The sequence below is a fragment of the Danio rerio genome, chromosome 6 (assembly GCF_052040795.2).
Source record: "Danio rerio strain M-AB ecotype USA chromosome 6, GRCz13ab, whole genome shotgun sequence".
In the NCBI taxonomy this organism is placed as follows: Eukaryota; Metazoa; Chordata; class Actinopteri; order Cypriniformes; family Danionidae; genus Danio; species Danio rerio.
This window is the reverse complement of record NC_141026.1, coordinates 40,650,206-40,675,664: the sequence shown is the minus strand read 5'-3', so window position 1 is coordinate 40,675,664 and position 25,459 is coordinate 40,650,206. Positions and strand designations below refer to the sequence as shown.

Sequence of the window (25,459 nt, the reverse complement as noted above, 5' to 3'; positions counted from 1 at the left end):
AGTCAGCCAATCAGATTGGAGCTTGCCAGATTGAGAAAGTGCTTTCCAGTTTTATGAGCAATATGCATCAGTCAGATGGTCAGCGAACAGACTGTGGGCGTCTGAGGACGTGCCGTCTGAGAGTGAGACTAGTTGTCACAAGCTTATTGTAACTTACTGCTGCTTTTCAAGGAGATCTTCTTATGAATGGCCTTTATGTAATAAAATCAAAGACTGTCTGAAGTTAAATCAAGCTTTTTTCTTCAGTGGAGCAGAAAATCTTATTGTTGTGTGATGTGTTTTGAGAGTTACACTCTTAAATTGATTCTTTACTGGTATTGATAGCTCCATAAAGAATTTTTTATATGCAAGAAACATTTGAATACTTTATAGTGGAGAAGGGCTCTTTAGATTAGGAGACTGTCAACTGTGCTTTTTGGTTCTTCTTGGCACTATAGGGGAACATTGTAAAAAATATATAAATTTCCAGTTGATTGACTACATTACACAAATTGCAAATATCTTGTTGTATAACAGCTATTCTAAAATGTGTATTTTTTATATTTTTCATTTAATTAAATATCCATTAATTTGCATACATTTCAATCACAAAAATCTAAACATTGGATAAAGTCTGATCATTTAATTATTTATTTATTTATTTAATTTATTTATTTGACATGTTTGGCTATTTCCCTACTTATTAATATTGTTTGGCTTATGTTTAGATTGTTTAGATTGTGTTCACCTCTTTTTATCACTCCATAATTCAAAATCTTGTATATCATCAGGCAAATTATAAATTATAAAATCTTTAGACTACAGATACTATTAAAACTATAGATATTGGTGTAAGTGCCGCTGAAGCTGAAATGAAGATTTATGGCTTAGTGCACTCTGGAAAATGTATTTTAACTTTAAATAGCAAGAGTTCGTGCTGCCTTAAAATTTTAAGTTTACTTCACTTAAATGGTGAAGTAAAACTGCACAAAAACTACCTAAAAACTAAAGCAGGTAAACACACATCCAAATTTAATTTAAGTAAAAGTATTACAATAAATAAATAATGCATATAATTACAAAACGCATACACATATATAATTACAAAACATATACAAATACAATTTTGAAGGGGATTTATTACAATAAAAAAGAATTATTAGCTTTCATTTGGAAATATTTGTAATATTTAGGCCAATTCCCAATTCTACCCCTTCCCCTTGTTTTGCGCATTCACGTGAAGTGGTAGAGGTGTCCCAGTTCTCTTTAGCTTGAAGGGGAAGGGCTTTATACCCCATGAAAGGGAGATTTTTCAGGACCACACTTGAAACCAAAGGGTAAGAAAATTTCCCTGAATACACCACAACCGCAGCATGGCTGCGCACGCCACGGACGTCAGGAGAATCAGCTAAATTTCCCTATCTATAATCCCTAATAATAAGTCCTGTATAGTAAGTAGTCCCACATCTGACACTGGAAAATTCTGTCAGAAAAATCTAGTGGCTGAGAATGAGCTTTTTACAGTGTGTGGTATAATGTTAATGTTGTTTCCTTGTGTTTTTATAGATGAATATGGCCAGGGTGTAAATGCACAGTACAGTTATGAGCTTTTTGCCACATTATATCATTATAACATGATGATGTTGCCTTCAGTTATTTCCTGAGGATCAATACCAAAAACATATTGCAACTGGAATAGTTACAGCAGTCGTGATCGCCGATCTCATATGAAGCAAGAGATCGCGATGACATAATGACGTGTGCATGTGCTGTAGTGGTGCCCCATTTTGAAATTTGTAAATTTGAAGCCCTTCCCCTTCACACTCTGTTCCAAGGGCCAAGGGGAAGGGGTGTGGGTACAAAAAGAGAATCAGTATTAGGCCTTAAAGGGTCACGAAACACCAAAACACATTTTTTGAGCTGTTGACAGTCGTATATGTGTCCCACACTGCTAAAAACACTATTAGGACACCTATATTTCACTAAAAAGTGTAAATTGGTTGTTTTTGCGTTATTTTAAGCAAATTCGTACTTCCTGTTTGAAACGAATTTTTGAAGCTGCGTCACGGTCATGACATAATAGTGTGTATTCCAGCGTGCAGACTGGACGTCTGTGTCAGAGTGTGTCTTATTACGTCTTACAGTGTGATACATTAATGCATGAGTAAGGCTTGGGTTAAACCAATCAGCGCACTCTATTGTGCAACTTCATTAATATTCATTAGTATCACCGTGTTTTCAGGACAGAGACGCCACGTTGTGTTGGCAAAACAAGCGTGAAGTGTTGCTTTTATAGTTTGCTGCAGTTAAGTTTCGTTTTCATTTTCTCTCTGTGAGAGCTCAGACTCACGTGTGGATTACAGTGTACGCGACGCGCGACAACAATAACTTACGTGTCTAAGGAGGATTATTGTTTACCTGAGAGCTGTTCTCATCTGCAAACGCTGAGATCTGGAATCGTTTGTAGTATTCTCTTCATAAAGACGCGGCTCTAGTTGCTGGTGATTGTCCTGTCTCTACAGATTTGGTAAGTGAGCGACCAGTGCTCTTTGTTTATTCAGTTTGTTCGTATCTAACAAACTATTGCACAGAGTGTAAACACGTTAGCACCACAACCAAACTTTAACCTCGTGTAGGGTTTTTACCGCATTTAGTGACCGGAATAACACGCGCGGCTTTCTGACACTACCTGTCGTGTGCATCTAAGTTTCTGGGAAATGCAGAGGGTTTTTTTCTCTCATTCGCCGTGCGGTATCAAACATTGCATGAAAAATACACGCTTAGAGCAGTTCCTCAAATCAAATATCTCGTTTGTCGCGAGGGGCTTGAATGAATTCCCTGAATGAAAGAGCCAAACTGCAGTTAAAGTCCACCATTTAATAATTTGGCTAATAATTCGACTACAGATGTCCATGTAGGTTAAACACCATCACATTCTCCTGTATGTATGTGTGTGTGTGTGTGTGTATTTTGACTCTGAAACTCGCGCGTGCCCAAATCGACACTCCCACACCCTCCCACTTTAGTTCCTCCGACACTCCCCCCTAAACAGAGCTGGACACGCCCACTTTTCTGGCTTTTTCCAAAGAAGAGGTGTGAAAACACCCTGCTGAAACGAGGGGGTTTCATGGCCCTTTAAAGCTCCGATGTTTGAAGGTGTTGAGTTAGCCAGATAAGTTAACATAACTCAAAATATTATGTTGTGATAACTAATAGGCTCAATCACAATTTTTTCAGTGCGGGAGAAAACAAACAATTTTAAGAAAAATACCTCCATTGTTCATATCTACAGACAAAAAATGAAGTATGATAAAAGAAACACTACAATTTTTCTTTGGATTGCCTTCATTTTAAAGGTTAATGAAAAAATATTTCAAAAAAATCAAGAAGTGATGAATGTAATCTTCATCAACTCTAATCAAGAATGTAATCTTCATCAAAAATCTTTCTTTGTGTTCAGAAAATAAAAATAAACGGTTTTAAAAATTGGTATATTTGGATTGAACTATCCGTTTAACATGGTCATATGAGTTTCTTCTAGCCACTGCTCTGCATATTTAGTGGTTCCACCTTTCAGCAAAGTTCATTTTCAGATTAGACATAAATCTGCTTTACGAACGCAGGCTCCCGGTTAACACCGACACTCAAATCACTTGTGTTTGTTGCTGACTCTGCTTGAGCTCTGGTGGGACATAAGTGTGAATATGCCTGACTGGAGCAAGAAATGAAACTGTCAATATTTCAGTTGCCCTGCAAAGGCTGACCGCTTTTACAACAAACACAGCAAGACTCCATCATACTTAAATGAGAATAGTCAGACTGCTGTCCTCACAGTACTGTTCATCACAACACCAAATGCTTAAAGATTAAACCATTTATCTGTTAAAGAACCATATTTGGTAACTTCATTGACCTTAATTACATTATACATACTGTATATTGCAAAAGTTCTTGTCAGAAGCTCTAGTCTTGTAATAACCCTCAGTAACACTCCAGGGATTTTTCAATGAGTATGTCAAGAGTACTCTTTAAAGGGTAAATAGTCTATTATGTTTTCAAACAAACATTTTCAAATGCAAATCTGACTTACAACATACCAGAGATATTGACTGAAATTTAACTGATTGTTTGTCAAGTTTTTTTATCAACTAATTTCGAGAGGATCACGTGCTTATAATTGACCACAGCTGGTCCCGCAATAGCTAACACATGATTTACTAATCAGATGATTCTTAACCATACCACATTTCATACCACAGTTATTTTTGTTTTGAAGAATCCCCTCTTTCACCCCTACTCATCCCCCTTTTTCCTAGATTGGGCAGCCCGTCGGCACTGTTGCCTTACAGCAGGAATGTCACTTTAAGTCCTCAGTCAATGTATCTTTGTGGGTTTCCTCCGGGTTCCCATTTCATCCCACCATTCAAAGACATGCGACATAAGTGAATTGACTGATCCAAATTGGCACCATAGATCTGGTCCTAGTCAGCAGTAAGTCTTTTATGGCAATTCCTAATTTGTCTTTAGCTATAAACAGCTGGTAGTTCTCGAGAACTACCAGAGCTCAAACTCCCCTCTCGCAATGCAAATGATAGGGAGCCCTGGGCTTGAGGATCTTTATAATCAATTGTCAGCTAAGTGTGAACTCTTGAAACAGGCATTATGTTAACACTATTATTGTTACACTTAAGGATAAGGCTAATACAACATTAGATAATGATGATGAATACTCCTTGTAGAGCATGTAAATTTTATGCTTATTGATTTTTAAATTATAAAAAAAATCAACTAACACTAGCAAAGTTTCCTAAACTGAAACTCTCCAAAGTTTCCAAATCAAATTTTTTTTAATTTTAGAGGCGTTGGTGGAGGGGCTGACTGTATTATTGGTAACCTAGTAACCAACAGTAAACAAGGTAACTTTAGTGGAGTCATGTGGGTGTAATGTTCGCTAATGTACATCAGAGTTTTTGGAAAAACAGCCTCAAGCAAGGATAAAACACTTTTTTTACATACATACATTTGTTTTTTTTATTCTAAATTTGTCCTTTCCATCACTCGTTTCTCATGTGATATTACAACATTTGCATTAAACATGAATGATGGAACCTCAGCGAATAACACAATACCATCAGTAAGAAATATTTCTCAAACATAGGCTCATTCTGAAAACATAGCTCTATATACATTCCTGTAGAACGCAAATTATGTAGCCAGAAGTACGTATGGCTGCATTTTGTTTTTAAAACGAACGCTACTGTAGGTGGCGGTATGATATTATTTTCGCGCTTACCAGCTGATTGCTTACTCCGTATGGACAACTTTCCCATGGTTACCAGTATGTCAAGTTAGATTGCCAAGTATGTCGGCAGACTTGAGACGCAGAGAGGAGTTGAATTGTGACAACGGGGTTCGAGTCCGGCAAAGATAAATAAAATAAACAAGGAAATAACAGGGTGGGAATGTGGCAGGACTTTAATTTTTCTGGATTGCATTGAAAACTGTCAGTTGGATTTAGGGAAGGAGGAGGATGGGTCAGTCGGTAAATTAGTCAGTCAAGATCAGCAAGCATTAATCGCACTTGTGAGAGAAATTTAGGATCTGAAAAGCGTACATAGCGGCCTCTGGTGGATTCATAAAAAAAAAAACTGCAAAAAAGTAGCTCCTGGGATGTATTTGGCGCTCTCCAGAAATGTATAAAGAGGTACGTTTTCAGAATGAGCCTGGGTTGTATTTCTCACTGTTAATTTTAGTTATTGCATTAATAACATTTACCAATGAAACCTTATTTCATAGTGTGACCTGCTGTACTTTTGAATCTTTTAGCAAATTAAATGGTTTGAAGGATTATGTACTTTCAACATTTATATACAACAAAACAATACACAAAAATATCAAGTTATTTTATTATCATACTTCTTTAAAAACGCTATTATAAATATCGTAATACTATCATATATTGAAATAAAAGCTTTAGCAATTTTCACAACAAAAAAGCAAAACTTCTAGCTTTTAGCCACTGCAAAAACTGTAAGTGATGAGTATGACAAGCCTGATCTTCACTTAGATCTGGAGCACTGAAGTAACAGAGTGTTGCTTTGGGTTTTTCCTCTAATTAAAGTGTAATTAGTGCAGGGCAGTGTGCTTTACAGGGGACCTTGTCTCCATCACATTCACACTCCCTAAGGAATGGCGTTACCTCGTTAACGAGAAAAGGGGCTCATCGACTGACTGCAAACCACTCGTGTCCTAGTTTCTACCCTGAGCGGCATCGCATTAACATTTAAAGTTACATTTAGCACAATTCCTGGAATTACAATCCGACCATGACTTTGACTGTCCAGAACATCTCAGACAGTGGATTTTTAAAAGAAACTACACGCTTTTCTTATTTTCTCCCATCTCCTGACTATTTAAAAGGCTTTAATAATTCAGTGTTCACCCTAAAGCAGCAGAGAACAGTATTCCCTCTGAATAAAGTGATTTTTGTTCTGGATTATGAGGCGAACGTCATTTTTATGGATTTTGGCAGACATAATGAATATGCTGTGGCAGTGTTTGCCAACCCTAATATGTTTCAAGCACAGCTTCATCAATCAAAATCAAATTTTCATTGTACTGGATGATAATTATAACTATCAATCAAAAAAAGAGATGAAATAGTGATGTCTGATGTCTATATAGCCCATGTTTTAGACAGATTTTTCTCGGCCATAAAATTGTTTAAATGTGTCAATATGTTTAAAATATCCCAAAAATATTTTTAAATGATTTGTGATGCAGGCGATGCAGTGGCGCAGTAGGTAGTGCTGTTGACTCACAAAAAGAAGGTTGCTGGTTCAAGCCTCGGCTGGGTCAGTTGGCGTTTCTGTGTGGAGTTTGCATGTTCTCCCTGCGTTCACAGGGGTTTTCCTCCGGGTGCTCCAATTTCCCCCACAGTCCAAAGACATGTGGTACAGGTCAATTGTCCATAGTTTATGAGTGTGAATGATTGTTTATGGATGTTTCCCAGAGATGGATTGCAGCTGGAAGGGCCTCTGCTGCATAAAACATATACTGGGTAAGTTGGCGGCTCATTCTGTTGTGGTGACCCCAAATTAATAAAGGGACTAAGCAAAAAAAAAAAAAAATGAATGAATGAACGATTTGTGATGCCCATTAAGGCTGCGTTAATTATTTTTTAAAAATATGTATGGTATGGTTGACTCATTAGGCTCTATTTTAACAATCTACGTGCAAAGTCTAAAACGCATGGCGCAAGAACATAAAGGGCATGTCCAAAACCACTTTTGCTTTTTTAAGGATGGAATAATATGCTCTGCGCCCTGGCGCATGGTCTAATAGGGTTGTGCTTATTCTCTTAATGAGTTATGGATGTGTTTTAAGCATAACGTATATTAAACCAATCTTATCTCCCTTTCCCTTAAAAGAGTCAGTTGCGTCACGCCATGGCACATTTGCTATTTACATGGGGGACATTGTAAGTTGAAAAATTGAATACTTCACTAGCGAGAAAACTGTCAAACATAAAATCTGCAGCACAAGGATAAAGAATGTTCCTCTTCCATTCTGCCTCTTTACTTTCTCTTTACTTTACACTGAAAAAAATATTCAGAGATGATTTGTTGGATTTACTCAATTTTTTACGTTAAGTGGCTGTAAACAATTTATTTGGGCTGAATTTAAACAAACAAATTAAGTAGAATTTTATTAAATTTCATTTATTTTTAAAAATTAAACACAAATAAATTGTTTGCAACAGTTTTGCAGACATAATTTTTTTCAGAGTACTTGTAGACTTTACTCCTTTACTTTCGTGGATAAGGAAACGGTGTTGTATGCACTCTACTGAAGACAACCAACAGCCTACATAATTAATTTTGGTTGTAAAGAGCAAAGATTTGTTCCAAGACTAATTCTAAATTCAGTTTTAATTTTCAGCAAATGAATAAATGAACAATAATAATGAATTATGGTTAAAAAAAAAAAAAAACACAGAATTACATCCGAACACTTCTTAAGCCCCATATGATGATCCATACATCTCCAAAACAGGTGGACAAATCTAAACTTGTTTTTATTACAACAAATATAAATATGCATATAATAAATAATACTACTAATAATACCATTATACAAATTCAAATAGTCATGAATAAACTGAAAATAATGAATAAACACCCATAAGTTCACAAAGTGGTGCAAATGGATTTGCTATTTAAACAACGTAATGCAAAATGTGAAAATAAGGGTTGAGCTGGTCTGAAAATAACAACAAATCACGCCAAACATGTCTTGCACCTAATTGCACCGAGTGTAAGATAGGGCCCATATTATTAAAATTTTTAATTTTCTAATTCAATACATAAAAAAATATATTAATCTCATGGCAATTTTTGTCATTCATCAGAAGTAGAATTCTGAAACATTTTTTATGATTATGAATATATTTACTGTAACATTTGGATAATTTAATTGACCCTTGTTGATGAAAAAAAGATTTAAAATTTTTTTGTTCTGAATCATGAGTTTAATTATCACTGTAAATCCAATACTGATGTAATAATTAATACCAATTGGTAATGTTTTAACAATGTAATAACGATGTATAATTACAATGTGTTAATGTATACAAATAGTCTAAAAAATACATATACATATATCCTAACTTGACCAAAATATAAAAGATCCCACCATTTACATAAATTTTATTAGCAATTCAATATATTTAATATTGATTTAGAAGTAAGTTGTATTCTGTGACTGTGTTAAGACTTTATTTAAAGGTACAATGGCCACACTCACTCTTATCTGTAAAATTGAAAAATGAAATATGTCTTTTAAAATCAAATTCATTCCTGTGATGGCAATTATTGCCACTAGAGTTGCTGCTGACTGATTAGAAAATTGCTGTTCTAGAATCAGTAACCAGTCTGTAATAAATTCATAAAATATCCCAGAATGTTTTTTTTTTTAAAACACAAGCTGTCAAAAAACCAAACAAAATCACAACCTAAAATTAGCACGTCTAGTCTTTCAGCCCTTGTATTTGCACTCTTTATTCCCAGAGTTGAATATTACGCAAAATGCAATTTAACAACCACAGAGAGCAAAGAAGAAACTGGTCTCCACTTTCACTCCCCCTGTGTGTTGAGTGTAAAGGCCTGAGTCTCCAGAGGGAGAGAGAGAGAGGACATGTGTGGGCAGACGGACGCCTGTCCTGCCTTACATAAACTCAAAAGCAGTGTTCTGGTGTGAAGACTGCATTGATTTGTGCATGACCAGGTCACAGCAAGGAGGATCAAACTCAGTTCAGTTACCTAACCAGAACAAGCATCTACCGTACCTTACACAGACCTGTCTGCAGCGAACGGTGTAGGATGCCTTTCTTTTGAGTTACACTTTTGAAAATGCAACTTCGCAGAGCACTCAAGATCTATTTTCAAGTTCTTTGGACCAGATGTGCTTAGTTTTAAAAGAATTTCTCAACTAAAAAGTGTTCATAACATAATTCTAAACTTGCAGAGTAAAGCTTCTGCTGTCGAAAAGAAAAAGTCAATTTCTGAAAGTCATTATTTTTATACTATGATGGTCAGTATACAAAAAGTACAATTAAAGTATTTTAAAAGTGGTTAAGAAGAGAAACTTCATAGATAAAAAAAACATATATTTAGAAATTTTGGTCTTGGCTTTTATTTTCAGTATAGTGTAAACAACATCTGCTTTATCGATTTATGTTGTCTAGAACTGAATTTCAATATTTGCATATTTTTAAAGGAAATTTTCTCAAAACCTCATAATTGCATATCTGTATTCTGAAGATTTTAAAGACTCTGAAGATTCTGTATTCATAATTCTTCAGAAACAATTTTTATATGCTGATTTAGTGCTGAAAATAAAATAAAATAAAATTAATGAATAAATAAATAAAACAAAATTAAACGAAACAAAACAAAACAAAATAAATACATAATTAAATAAAACAAAAAATATACAAAATAAACAAAACAAACAAATAAACAGAATGAATAAATAAATAAAACTAAACAAAATGAATAAATAAATAAGTAAATAAATAAATAAATAAAACAAAATTTAAATAAATAAATAAAGCAAAACAAAACAAAAACAATAAAATAAAATAAAATAAAAAGGTTAATAAAAAAATCTGGAACCTGAAATACACAATAATAATAATAATAATAATAATAATAATAATAATAATAATAAAAATGGATATCCAGTCAACTTTGTGATGTATTCACATATGTATGTGGATTATAAATATGCTATGCTTTGGTCTTTTAACCTTACCCTAATCTTCAATAATCTTCTCCTGAAAAGACCTACCAGGCTGACCACGTCAGCAAAACAATCGGAAGGCATGAACGAAACATCATCCACATCATTCAATATGTTTGGGTCTTGCATCATTTGATAACTTCCTCTCTGAAATGAACCAAGCTCTTTAAGTGTGCTGCAGTAATGCAGAGCGAGATTTAAGGCCGGATGTGGCTGGCTGCAGAGAATGGATGGAGGCGGCGAGACAGAGGCATTTAAGGCAGAGATTCATCTGTGCTGCTGCATGCCTTGGGATTGAAATGGAAGTTAAATGTAATTGTTTTCTAGCTACATTGATCCCTTTGTTTTCATTTGGCTGCCTGGTTGTGGGAGGACAGTAAAAAAAGACAAAGCAAAAGAGGAAAAGAAAGAGAGAAAAATAGATGGACGAGCGTGGAGGGCTTGTAATGATGCAGGTGAGATGGGTGGTATATATTCGTGTTGGGGGACCCAAGAGACTCTTCCCTCCCAGTGTAAAGTGCTCTCATTTCTCCGCTTAACATGGTTAATGAGGACAATTTCCACAAAGAAGGCTTGTAACCAACATATCACATCTATCTGAAAGAGCTGCACCTGGGTGCATGAGCTAACACACTTTCAAACACGCAAACCATGTAATTAAAAAAAATATTGAACTGCCCTTTGTGATTTAAGAAGCGACACTGCAGAAAAAAATGTCAATTTTGAGTTTTTCATAACGCGTTTTTTTTTTTCAGTCAAATCTAAAGACGTCATCTAAAATACACTGTAAAGGCTTATTTTGCCACATTTTTTTACTTGTGTCCACAAATTTCAATTTAAAATACATATTTGTAAGGTTTTCTCAAAGTGAGTTTTTTTTTCTTTGTATTGAACCACGAATTTCCACTTCAGCAGCACTTGAAGCAAATTCTACAGTTATTTCATATTGTTATTCTGAAGGGTTTTACAGTAACAATTTTTACAATTCATAAATACAACACAATTTGTGAATTCACAAGTAAAAATCATAAACATTTTGCCAAATGAATTTAATTTGTACATATAATGAATCATGTTTTGAATTTACGAATTGGATTTGTCTATTTTTGAATCGTGTTTTGAAAGTACGAATTGGATTTGTCTATTTTTTATTCATGTTTAGAATTTTTGAATTGGATTTGTCTATTTTGGAATTTACAAATTGGATTTGTGTATTTTTAAATCGTGTTTTGAATTCACAAATTCTGTCTTTTATGAATCACATTGGCGACGCGGTGACTCAGTAGGTAGTGCTGTCGCCTCACAGCAAGAAGGTTGCTGGTTCGAGCCTCGGATGGGTCAGTTGGCGTTTCTGTGTGGAGTTTGCATGTTTTCTCTGTGTTCGCATGAGTTTCCTCTTGGTGCTCCGGTTTCCTCCACAGTCCAAAGACATGCGGTACAGGTAAATTGTGTAGGCTAAATTGTCCATAGTGTATGAGTGTGTATTAATGTTTCACAGAGTTGGGTTGTTGCTAAAAGAGCATCTGCTGCGTAAAACTTATGCTGGATAAAGTTGGCGGTTCATTGCGCTGTGGCGACCCCGAAATTAATAAAGGGACTAAGCTGAAAAGTAAATGAATGAATAAACGAATCATGTTTTAAATTTACAAATTGAATTTGTGTATTTTTGAAGAGTGTTTTAAATTTATGAATTGGATTTGTCTATTTAGGAATCATGTTCAAAATTTACGAATTGTATTTGTGTATTTTTTACTCGTGTTTTGAATTTATGAAGTGTATTTGTCTATTTTTGTATCATATTGAAATTACGAATTGGATTTGTTTATTTTTTAATCGTGCTTTGAATTTACAAATTGTATTGGTCTATTTTTTGATCATGTTTTGAATTTACGAATTGGATTTGTTTATTTTTGAATCATGTTTTGAATTTACGAATTGTTTTTGTCTATTTATGAATCATGTTTTGAATTTAAGAATTATATTTGTCTGTTTTTGAATCATGTTTTGAACTTACAAAATTTATTGTTTTTGAATAGTAAGTTTTATTCTACAAAAATATTTTTTTCATTTTGATGTTAACTGTAGTTTCTGTGATTATAGTTGATAAAGACATTCTCTCTGTAAAAATTAATTTTAATGTCAAAAACAAGAAACAAGAATTGTGAACCTTATCTTTCCTTTCAAGTTCAGATTTTTGTGCTAGTAATGTATGCACATTAATGCATACATTTGCATATTTAAACTTAATATTTTATAAAACGTGTAATATCAAAAAAAATGTCTGCAATGTACAGTAATCAGTCAACAGGGGAACTATGATAATACCTATTACTTTGACTTTTTTTTTTACTCTATTCATCAGCAGTATCTTGCCTTAACTTGACCACGATGACAATATTGTGCATACAAAAAGTACTATGAAATGGAAGCTCATAGTCTGGTGTCCACACAGGCAGTGAGTAGGCTGGAGGCAGTGAGAGTGAAATTCAGTTTGAAAAGAGCTCACAGTGGCTCTGTTTCACAACCAAAGTAAACTGGCTTTCTGTCATAGGCAGCATCCTGACTAAAATAGAACAAGCTGCTTATAATTCTAAGAAATGTATCTTTGGGTAAAAAGAAGTGCAGTAGATTTTCTACAAACTGATAACAAAAAAGTAGTTTTTACTTTTATAAAAGTGAGTTCAGTGTATGTGACACTAGACTACAAAACTAGTGTCTTAGCCAAAATAGATTGTATGGGTCTAAATTGTATTGGTAAATGTATTGGTTAATATATCAAAACTAATTTATATATAGTAATGTGCATTGCTGAGTACTTTATTTTGACAACTTTAAATAATATTTTCTCAGTATTTAGAGTTTTCAGAGTCCTCAGATTTTAGATTTTCATATAGCCATTTCTCTGCCAAATATTGTCCTATGAAGTATCCTATAAAAAAGTGTACATCTATGGAAAGCAAATTTCAGATAACATATTAATCAATTTAAAAAATCATGTATGACTATATATATATATATTGTCATTACTGCAATTTAAAGGGCACCTATTTTTCCCCTTTTTCAAGTTTTAAGATAAGTCTTTTGTGTCTCTAGAATGTGTCTTTAAGGCTTCAGCTCAAAACACCTATTAGATTATTTATTATTCCTTTCAGAACATTGGAATTTTCTGCTCTGAACACAAAGTAGCTGTTTATGTTGCCTGCGCCTTTAATGCTAGTTCTTCCCGCCCACCGTTCCCACGTGCCTGTCACTGTGTGTCTCCATCTCTGGCTGTGTCAGATAAACAGCACATTGACAGATATGAAGGAAGCAGATCTCACGTAACGTTTGTGAGAAATACTACAGTGAGAACTTTTCCAATGATTATTTGATGTATTTGTTGTGGAGTTAATTCTAACCTTTCTGCAACGATGAGTCACACACAATGTCGTAACAAAGCTTTTGTATTTCCATGGCAAATGTGACAAAATACACATTCATATCCATTGCTTTATGGATATCTGTTATGGTAATGTACAAAATAAACCTGATTTAACATCCACAATTGTACTGATACTTGACTGTGGTGTTAAAGACGGTAAAATCACTGTAATTTATTACTAACATACACTGTTTTAAAAGCGTTTTAAACTTGTAAAACTCATTCTTGATCACATTTAATGATGACTGATGATCACAGCGAGCTGAACAGATCTTTTTATCCCAGTTGCTTTGCACACATCCTGTCTTATTATGTGTTATTATTCGGCTGTCAATCAATTCAGTGGGCGGGGAACCATCCTACGTCACGTTGCAGTGGGCCACAAAATGGGTTCGATTTGGATCCTATTTTAACATCAGAATTTTTTTACAAGAGACTTATTGTGTTTATATCACCCCGATATAACTGTGGACACACTATACATGCACACAGTCCTGTCCAAACTGCTTCTAAAAGATGATTGTTATCATAGGTAAACATTTAAAATACTGTTTTGTGTTTCAGTAAAAACAATTGTCAAAGTAAATCAATTCAATACATTTTTGAAGATTGTTTCAACAGAGAGTGGGCATTTTTGCCACAGTAGTTCAGGATCAATAAAAGCTAAAGTGATGCTTTACTGTAAAGCACTTTGAATTACCATTGTATATGAAATGTGGTAGAAAAATAAACTTGTCTTGCCTTGTCTTCACCATACCACTAAATTTGTGAAAGATTATAATAGCATGTTTTGAATGGTGCAATACAGATTCCTTAGGAAATGGGCAGATTTTAAAACCACCTCCGCAAAGGGAGTATGCCTATACGAGATGCCTTTAAAAAAGGCTGTGTTGTGCTGGCTTGTGAAACAGCGCTGTTGTGTCCTGCTCCTCACTGCAGCTGGAGAGCCTCTGTAGCCTTTCGGGCAGTAAACTGAGTCACTCCTCATTCTGGAATAACAACATCAGAGCAAAGACACACACTGAGAACACTCTGTCTCTCTGAGCAGCCCATCCAGTGTGTCAGAAGCAATGGGTTTGTGGCTACCTGGCTCTGCCCTATTCCTTGTTAAATGATGTATGCGCCTCTACAATATCTGTATGTGTATATGTGTGTGCGCTTGTGTGTGTGTCTTGAGGCGAGATCCAAGAGAAAGTAAACCAAAGGGAGGGCGAGGACTCTGAGGAGACCTGGAGTGTGTACAGCAAAAGTTGCAATTCAAACAGAATAGCGAATGCCGGCGTTCTGGTTATTGGAACATCCAACAATGCGCTGTTAAATAAAGCATGCATTTCCGCAGTAGAAACGACAGAGGACGTACAGCCTGTCAGAAGGAGGCAGGACATCCTAATGAATAAAAAGCCTACCTAATGCCACTCGGGCTGCTGAGGCATCGTAGTTGATCCAGAAGGAGACCCAGGACAGGATGGTGATCAGGATCGAGGGCATGTAGGTCTGCAGGATGAAGTAGCCGATGTTTCTTTTTAGCTTGAAGCTCAAAGATAGTCGAGGATAGGCACCTGTTAAGTTAATAAGAGAGATTGTTAAAAAAAAAAACGGAAGGTGTGTGAGTGAAAATGGTAAATAAGAAGACTTGAGTGAGAGAAGGTTGATATTTATTTCAAAAAGCTTTGGAGAAATTCTTTACATTTTACATCAGCAGCACAGGCACTGCTGTTAGATTTTGTTGCTATGGCAACAGGCAGGCGTGGACAAAAAAAAGTGATTTGTTGTAGCTTAGCCTTGAGCGCAAACACCACCGCGAGAAAGGAGACAAGAAAAGAGAATGAAATAGTGAGTAAACATTAAATGTTAAAGCCCCTTATGAAATCAAAACTGAACTTTTATGGCTTGCAGTCTATATCTGTGAGTTTAAAGCTAGACGCTAGGACACTTAAAAGAGTTTGAATGAAAAATTCAATACAAAGTAAAACTGCAAGGAATTATTGACTCAAAACTGATTTTTATATTTAATATATTATGTTTATTATATTATACTATTCATTCAAAATTGTTAATTGTATATACTGAAACAATATGGCCACCCAAGAATTGATCTTAAGCAGATATTTTTTTTCATTAATATATTATTATTTTCCTTTACGTGGGCACATTTATTCTGTGTGCCTACATTCGTGCCTTTAAATTGAGTCATGCCCAGCAGATGTCTGTTTAAAAACAGTGGATGAGTAATTCACGCTTTGATTTGCTTAATGAAAGACTAAAGCCTACTTTGAGATTGTGTTGACAGACATGTTTATTGTGCATTATTTGTAGCATGTTTTTTTTTTTTTGTGCCAATTTAACGTGGCAAAATAGATGTACCACAGCCCTTAAAAGCAACAAAATCTCAAACATCAAACTGTGCATCAATTTCATTCTTTCATCAAAGCTTTTGGTTTATCCTCTGCAGAGTCTAAGAATCAGATCAGTTCAATAAACAGAATTATCTTTTACTCATTTTTGAATTTTGAGAGTATTATTTGTTTTGCTTAGTTTTTTGTTCCAAGACAGAACATCCAATAACAACACGTCATGAGATTAATTAAGGTAACAACTGATCTAAAAAACAAAACAAAATAAAAACAAAATTCACAAACATTTTACATATAAAAATATGTCATATATGCCACATGTATAAAAAAAACCTACACATATTTGCAAACTGTTTAACTATTGCAATTACAAACATGAACATATATGTTCAAATATATTAGCTAAAACGTTATATGTGTTTTATATATATATATATATATATATATATATATATATATATATATATATATATATATATATATATATATATATATATATATACACATACATGGGTCAGTGACAAAACAGGTTTGGCAAGATGGGAAATTTAAAAATCTTTTACAAAGTTGATTTAAAAGCATCCGTCAGATATTTTAAAATGTACAGATTGTATTCATGTTGATTTTATGTAATTAAAAATAACATTTACACCATTTTTTACAGACATTAAGACTGAATGCAACTGAAAATGTCAAATGGTGTAACTGCCAAAAATTGTGAAATATTAAATAATTTACTCCTCCTAGATGATATGCAAGTGTACACACTGAAATAAATACTTCATTTTAAAATACCACAATAACATTTATTGTATTCGCATTATCTCTAAATGTACATTTTAATGAGTTTTTGCAATATTCGGCCAGACACATGCTAAAAACACTTCTGGTTTCTAAATAATCTGACAAATTATGTAAAAAATGTTAAAAACTATTTTATTACACTAAACTAAGTGTTTTAATTTTAATTTCACATTATTTCCATGTACATAATTATATTTTTATGTAAAATACTGGTTACACCAATTGACAAAAACCAGTTACACCACCTGACAGTGTTGCTTCTACAGCCAAAGATTTTGAAATTGACAATTAAAATCAATTCAAATTAAGAATGATATTCAACAATTTCAGTGGGATTGTCATTGACAAATGTGTTTAGAACAATGAAACCAGGTTGCTGAACTTTAATACACCAAGTAATAACATCCTTTACATTAAATGTGTGGCCCTCATCAATAGAATATTAACAAACTAAAGAAACATGTTTAACATTTAACACCTTTTCCATCACTGTTTCTTTTCAGTTGGCTTAATTAAAATAAAAATAAGTAGATGATATTAGAAAAAAATCCACTATTTTACTTTTAAGCTATTTAGAAACAATTTGCCAAACACTGTACGTAAATCACTAGTACGTAAGAACTGCTGCTTACTCGTTGTTGCCTTGGTGCTGGGATTAAAGGCCAATTTTTGTAAGCATACACGACTGACTGACAACAAATAATTTCATGAGTGTATCCACAACTTATCCACAAACTATTTATTTTATACAGTTAACTTCAGAATTATGCAGAATTATTATTAGTCCCCCTGAGCTATTAGCTCCCCTGTTATTTTTTCCCCAATTTCGGTTTAACAGAGAGAAGGTTTTTTCAACACATTTTCAACACATAATAGTTTTAATAACTCATCTCTAATAACTGAATTATTTTCTCTTTGCCATGATGACAGTAAATAATATTAGACTAGATATTCTTCAAGACACTTCTATACAGCTTAAAGTAGCATTTAAAGGCTTAATTAGGTTAACTAGGCAGGTTAGAGTAATTAGATAAGTTATTGTATATCCATGGTTTGTTCTGTAGACTATCGCGGGGAAAAAGCTTAAAAGGGCCAATAATTTTTACCTCAAAATGGCTTTTAAAAATTGCTTTTATTCTAGCCTAAATAAAACAAATAAGACTTTCTCCAGAAGAAAATTTTTTATCAGACATGCTGTAAAAAAACCCAAACAAAACTGATTTCAACTGCAATTCATTTGTTTAGCAACTTCTGACTTGTTCTTCACAACTTTTCATCATTAAAGTTCCTCCGAGGCACCTCCAGTTGTTAATAATAATAGTACAACAGCAAGCGCATCAAGTATGAAAACCTCCAAAACTTAAGGCTGTGTGCACTCAGTCTATAGAGGCTTGTCAACCTTGTTTCATTTCCCATGTTAATTTTTTCTTTTATTTAAAAAAGAAATTCCCAAGTGCTCTTTAACAGAGAGAATATTATTGTCAACACATTTCTAAACAAAATAGTTTAAATGACTAAATTCTAATAACTGATTTCTTCCGTAATCTTTGCCATGATGACAGCACATAATATTTGACTAGATAATTTGTAAGACATTAGTATTCAGCCTAAAGTGACATTTAAAAATGTAATTAAGTTAATTAGGCAAGTAAGATCTATTGGCCAAGTCATTGGGTAACTGTGGTTTGTTCTGTATTTAAGAAGGCTAACAATATTGACCTTAAAAACTGCTTAAACATTTTAAAAACTGCTTTTATTCTATCCAAACTAAAAGAAATAAGACTTTCTCAAGAAGAAAAAAAATACTTACAACATTTCAAAGGAGGGTGATACAGTGGCTAATGTGGTTAGCACAGTTGTCTCACAGCAACAAGGTTGCTGGTTTGAGTCCAAGATGGACCAGGATGGCTTACTGTGTGGAGTTGACATGGGTTTCCTCTGGGAGCTCCAGTTTCCCCCACAGTCCAAAGACTTGCGGTATAGGTGAATTAGAAAAACTAAATTGACTGTAGTGTATGAATGTGTGTGTGAATGAGAGAGTGTGTACATTATATTGTGTGAATATAAACATGGATTAACATAAACAAAAAAAAACATTCATGTTGTGCAGTAAAATAATTTTATCCTATGTTTACAAAGCTTTAATAGTAAGGTTGTGGATTAAGCACCTATTTCTCAAACAAAAATAAATAAATAATCTACACTATGAACACAAATAGTAGTTTAATTTATGTTGCATTTTTGATCAGCATCGTGAACTAATGATATTTGACTAAATTGACCCCTGACAGAAAGACTCCTGCTATATGAGTCAAATGGTGTAACCAGTTACACCCCTTGACATTTCAACTCAAAATGAAATTTGACAAGCATTATCAATAACATCTATGTAAGCACATGGGCTTGGTGGGAATATTTCAAATTTAACTTTTAAATATAATACTTATTTTTATAATTATGAACAATTATCAGTGCATTTCTGGGGTCTTACCATTTGACATGCATATCTAAGAATAGCTGACCATACCTTAAAAAGGTCAAAGTATCTCACATTTTAAAAAGAGTTACTAACCTTTGCATGCAGCAATTAGTCTTATCAAGAGTTCTTCTCTGTGATTCAATTTCCTGTCTAACTGTCTTGTGCACAATATTAACAAAATGGCTCAATAAATGGTGGTTACACCATCTTGACATTTCAGAAATTTGAGGTGACAGAAAAAATTCCCCAAATGAATTATAATATTTAAAACAATTGTGCTATATTTACCTTTATTTACTATTAAATATGTCTAATGTAAAATTATGCCAGACTAGCCGATACAATGTTTCATTGAGGCTTTCACATTTTTTAAACAAGGTAAACTATTTGGTACCAATTTTTTTTGGTTACACCACATTGACATTCTTGCAATAATCCCCTAAAAATTTTCTTAAAATGGATTAAAACCAAAAAATTAAACTTGGTCCTCAAAATAGAGAATGTATGCAAGTAATTTGCTTATTTATTTTGAAACTGTAACCTACTTGAATTTATTTAAAAGACATGGACACAAAAAAATGAGCGTCACGTCATTGACCCACATATATATTTATATATATGTACAGTTGACAATGTCCATCCACAAGATGGTGACAGAGACAGCAAAATAAGTCCTTAGAGAAGAAAAGATCGGCGTATTTTCAAACTACAGTTGATCAAAACAATATAAAATTGATGAGTCGATCTCTATATTTTTATGTTGCAGTGCTGTATTTATACCATAGTAATTGTAGTGTATTGAGTGTAAGATGGAACTCGCATGTATGTATTTTGTGTTGCTACTCACTGTATAACTCTATGTTACTTTTTGGTTTACCATCTGTTTGTTTCTAATGAGTCTCCTGTTTTTGTTAATGCAGACTAGTTCAGGAAACAGAAAGAAAGAAAGAAGAAATGCCCGCATGTGTTTAGCATTTTCCTTACCACAAACACAACAGTAATCTGGTAGTTATTGCGCTGATTTGGCCTTTGGGGTTACTGTGATCTTTTGATTGCAACAGAGAATTACAGAGAAATCTCTGTAGACTGATGGCATTTCATGCTGTTCAACCTTATAATTTAAAAATGTCAGCAAAATCCCCTGTTTTGTCCTCATTTTAGTTATTATGCAAGAGAATCATTCAAATATTAGCTCTAAAGTGACATGTGTGTAGTTATGATTCTGCTGTTCTGACGTCAGCTGTAGATGTGAATTAATGGCGGAGGAAAGTAGTTCCTCTTACAAAAACTTTTTTAGACTCCCCATGTTTGATTTTATTTTTTATTTACACAATTATGCCATCAAACTGTTGTATAAACGCAATATCACACTCGTAGCAGTGCAATATGGCTGTAAATTGTCACAGGTTGGACACTAAGGCACAACGCATGCCTCCCACCAGTGTCGATATACAATTACTGCTATGAGTGTGATATTGCTCATATATCTATCACATATCATATATGTAATTTGCATAAATTTCCATGTACCAGATTACTATATGGGTCACCTCTGTCCTCAGTCCAAAATACTGAAACCCTGCCTTAAAACACAGACATTATGCAAAAATAAACAAGAACCATCTGAACCATGCAGCTTACGGAAGAGAAATCACTGCTTAGTTATTTATGGAGGTGGAAAAAAAAATGTACCTAACAAGCATTCACCCTAGATACACACACACACATACACACACACACACACACACACACACACACACACACACACACACACACACACACACACACACACACACACACACACACACACACATGAACACAACCTATGAATAAATCACACATCCTACACACATATAACACAACCTACAGATGTACATTATGCAACCTGTACAAACACCACAGCCTATAAAAACATGCGATGCAATTTACGTGATAAACTTACACTACCTACACATAATTCAGAGTAATTACTTAAATGACTTGTGTGGGAAGGTTTTGTGAAATGTGAGACAAAAAAAGTCCCACCCCTAAACTCACACCATTGGTCGAGTGGATAACCATTGGTTAGTTATGCCCAACTACACACTATCATCACTTACAACCATTGAATAAAAAAACACTCCATTCTCACAACTCTTTCTCTAGAAAAGCTCATCACGGCATTAGCAGTATAGTCACATCATTCTCAATCACAACCTAGCAATTCCCGTAATCCTTCTGACTACGTGCGGAAGATATCCAGTCTCCTTCTATGTGTCATTAATTCAGGATGGGGAATAATCATTACAGCGCTGCCTCTATGAATGCCTCAGTTTTAGAAGAGAATAATTTATGCAGTGGGTCTTCTGCCTCATGAATATGTGATGGCTGATATCAAGTGGCTGTTTTTTCCCCATCTCCGACCCCATCTCTCACTTTCTCCACTCTTACATCTCTGCTCTTCTCTTTAGAAGCTTGAGGAAATAGAGTGGTAATTGCTCCTCCATTATTACTGGTCTGTTCTATCGTGATGAAGAAAGATTTCTGATGCACAGGCCCCAATTAGGCAGATTTTCAAATAATATCAGTCTTGAACAGAACAAGCAGAAAAACTTCACAGCAAAAAAAGTAACTTGATAGAAATATTTCAGCTTGACAAATTTTATTTTTGATTCATAATTTTAGATTTTAGACTTTTTATGAGCACAGATTTCACCAGGGGGATTTTTTTGTAGCAAACTACAGTACTTTCAACTTTTCCCCCTGCACTGTAAAATGCTGTTATTTATTTTGCTTAAAAAGTGAGAAAACTGGTTGCTTTAAAAGCAACAAATTGACTTTTCTTAAAAAAAACTGAGTAAAACTGCTGTAACAGGGAATTTGTACGTTTATTTAACTAAATTCTTATATTTACGCACATAGTTCATTTATTTCAAAAATTAAAGGCAACAGGTTTACTCACTTTTTCACAACCAAGGCTCATTCTGAAAACATACCAATATATATATTTCTGGAGAGTGCAAAATACGTCCCAGGAGATACTTTTTATTGCAGTTTTTATTTTTGTGAATCCACCAAAGGCCGCTGTGTACACTTTTTGAGATCTCAAATTTCTCTTGCGAATTGTTCCAGCGTAAATCCACCAGAAGCGACTGTCGACTGACTAACTTACTGACCAATCTACTGACCCAGCCTCCTCCTTTCCTAAATCCAAGCAATAATGTTTTCAAAAGCACAGATTGACCGTCCATCCACTTCCCTAAACCCAACAGACAGTTTTAAAAAGCTGTCCAGAAAAGGAAAAGCCCTTGCCTTTTTTTTAACCCACGTTTTCAGATTTTACCACATTCTCACCCTGTTATTTACTTGTTTATTTTATGTTTTGGCTTCTGTTTTTGTCTTATCTGCTTTCTGAAACTGATTTTAGCAAGACTCAAACCCCTTCATCGTGGTCAACTCCTCTCTGTGTCTCAAAACCGCTGACGTACATGGCAAGCTACTGAACAAACTGGTAACCGCAGGAAAACTGTCTATACGGAGTTAAGTGGTCAGCTGGTCAGCAAGAAAACAAAAAGGCGTCATACCACCCCATAGCATTCGTTTTAAAGACGAAATGCAGCTATACATAGCTCTGGCTACATAATTTGTGGTCTCCAGAAATGTTTATAGAGTTTAATTAAGTAAAGTCAACTAATCATGTTTTACAAAGTGACACGTGTCTGTGAACTAATCTATGTATGTTTTCACAGATGTAATTACATGACTCTTAACACAATACATTTTATTATTTTAGTATTTAATAATTATTTTTTTGACAGTGTAAAAAGAACTATAGCAAATGATTTCTTCAATGACTATTCAGATACAACATGCCTAAAGCAAAAAATTTAAAATAAATAATAACTGCAAGCAAAGTGGTTTAAGAAGCAAACTCTGCAGAAAAATTCCAACTTACAGGAAGTTTTGCGAGTCTCAGGTGAGTTTTGTGTGCTAAAACACATAAAACATTAATTTTATTCATTTTCCTTTGCCGTAGTCCCTTATTTATCAGGGGACGCAACAGCGGCATGAACCAACAACTATTCCAGCATATGTTTTACACTGCAGATGCCCTTCTAGCTGCAACCCAGTACTGGGAAATACCCATACACTCTCTCGCATTCACACATACATTTATACTCTATGACCAATTTAGTTTATTCAATTTACCTATACCGCATGTCTTTGGGCTGTGGGTGAAAGCGGAGCACCCAGAGGAAACCCACGTGAACACAAGGAGAACATGCAAACTCCACACAAAACTACCAACTGACCCAGCCAGGACTCGAACCAGCAACCTTCTTATTGTGAGGCGACACCTCTCACTACCCACTGAGCCACCATGCCACCACACATGATACATGAAAAATATTTATTTTAAAACAATTGATTTTTTATTCAGCTGAAAATCACTTTTTAATTTATGTTCCCTTTGTGTTGGAAATGTGATTTTAACATGAATGTACATGTGAAACGTGAATGTTGATTTTCTATATGGGTCTGCAAGGTTACACAGGAGTACAATCAGTTTTAGATACAGAATTAATAGATACAGTTACATTTTTTGGACATGGTAACCTTTGTATTTACTTTATATTTCCCAGTACTTCCTTTGGTAAATGCTTAGAAACTGTGTGCTTCAAATAATCTACAATTTATGAATCGTAATAGGTATAAAAAAAATATTATTCTACCTCTCTTATGAGTTTCTTTCTTTTATTGAACACAAAAGATAAAAACGATATTTTGATGAATGGTGGTTGGTGGTACTCATTGACCTTAATAGTTGGCCAAAAATAATGCATGTAAATGGGTGCCAGCAACTTTTCAAAATATCCTCTTTTGTGTTCAACAGAAGAATGAAACTCAAGTGAACAAGTAAAGAGTGAGTATATGATGGCAGCATTTTTGGATGAAATATCCCTTTGAGGCTTTTTCATGCTGAAATAAATCAGCATATTAAATAGGCCTAATTATTCCTCTGACAAGACGTCTTAGGGTGTCCAGAGAACATTTATATGAAGTTTCAGCTCAAAATATCTCACTGAATATTTTTTATACCATGTGGTTAATGCCACCTTTTTGAGTGAAAGCATATATGTTTTTGTGTCTCTTTAAATGCAAATGAGCTGTTGCAACCCCTCCCACTTTCAAGAAAAGGGCGGTGCCTGTGCAGCTCATGCCTCAGTTACTTCTGCAACAACAGTCAAAGCATATACTGTAGGACTGCACAATATTGGAAAAATCTGACATTGCGAGATTTTGTTTCTCTACAATATAGATTGCGATATGAATACAATTTCACCAGATGACTTGAATAGCTCTATTTGGAAAAAAAATATTTCATTTAGATTGATTGAGGTGATTTTGTAAGGATGTGAATAAAATAAATAAACAGATGGCAAGAATAATTACAATAGACCAAAGAAAAAAGTCAAAGAAACACTGCTATATGGTTTTCAGAGAGTTAATTAGTATTCAAGTAAAGAAATTGAACAATGAAATGTAAAAAATACATTGTTTAGTCTTCACTGTATTAATAATTCAGCAAAATTATTCTTCATTAAAGTTACAAATGTTATGAATGCTTTAAACTCTCCTGAAATGCTTTTGAAACATATGCAAATGATAAAGTTTCACTCTGGTAAGGTTATACTTTGCATCGACTCCACAAATTGCGTGCATTTGTGACTATAGCGACAAATTTATTATGATGTCAAAGCTGAAACAATATATTGTGCAGCCCTATACCATGCATCCATAAATTCAACGTGTTTTGCTACTTACCTGTGGAAAAGACAACATTTCTGGACACAAGTTTGTAGTCAACGATGGAGAACTGCGGGAGCTCGATGCGTGACACACCCGTCACTGCGGTTTCTCCTCCCTTCCAGTAAAACTCGATGTCATCTGTTGTGTATCCATCTACAATACAAACATAAATTAGATCAGTCAAAGAGTAAATGATCCATTATTGGACTAAATATATAACAAATGCAGAGCTAATATAAAATCACAATCAATATTTTAGTGAGAAATTCTATTTCAGTGCTTAATATTATATTATTTGATATTATATTATATTATTAGATATTATTTGAT

The 25,459-nt window shown here is 34.2% G+C and overlaps 1 protein-coding gene across 4 annotated transcripts in view; it reads right to left on the bottom strand.

Annotated features, from left to right (window-relative positions):
- Positions 1-25,459, bottom strand: part of gabrb3 (gamma-aminobutyric acid type A receptor subunit beta3) — a 138,855-nt gene that overhangs the window by 16,240 nt on the left and 97,156 nt on the right. For all 4 annotated transcript variants that reach the window (XM_087257617.1, XM_087257619.1, XM_087257616.1 and 1 more), the window contains 2 exons: positions 25,145-25,282; positions 15,109-15,261 (listed from right to left, as the gene is read on the bottom strand). In XM_087257617.1, the coding sequence (XP_087113743.1) occupies positions 15,109-15,261; positions 25,145-25,282 (291 nt within the window). The remainder of the gene's footprint in view (positions 1-15,108; positions 15,262-25,144; positions 25,283-25,459) is intronic.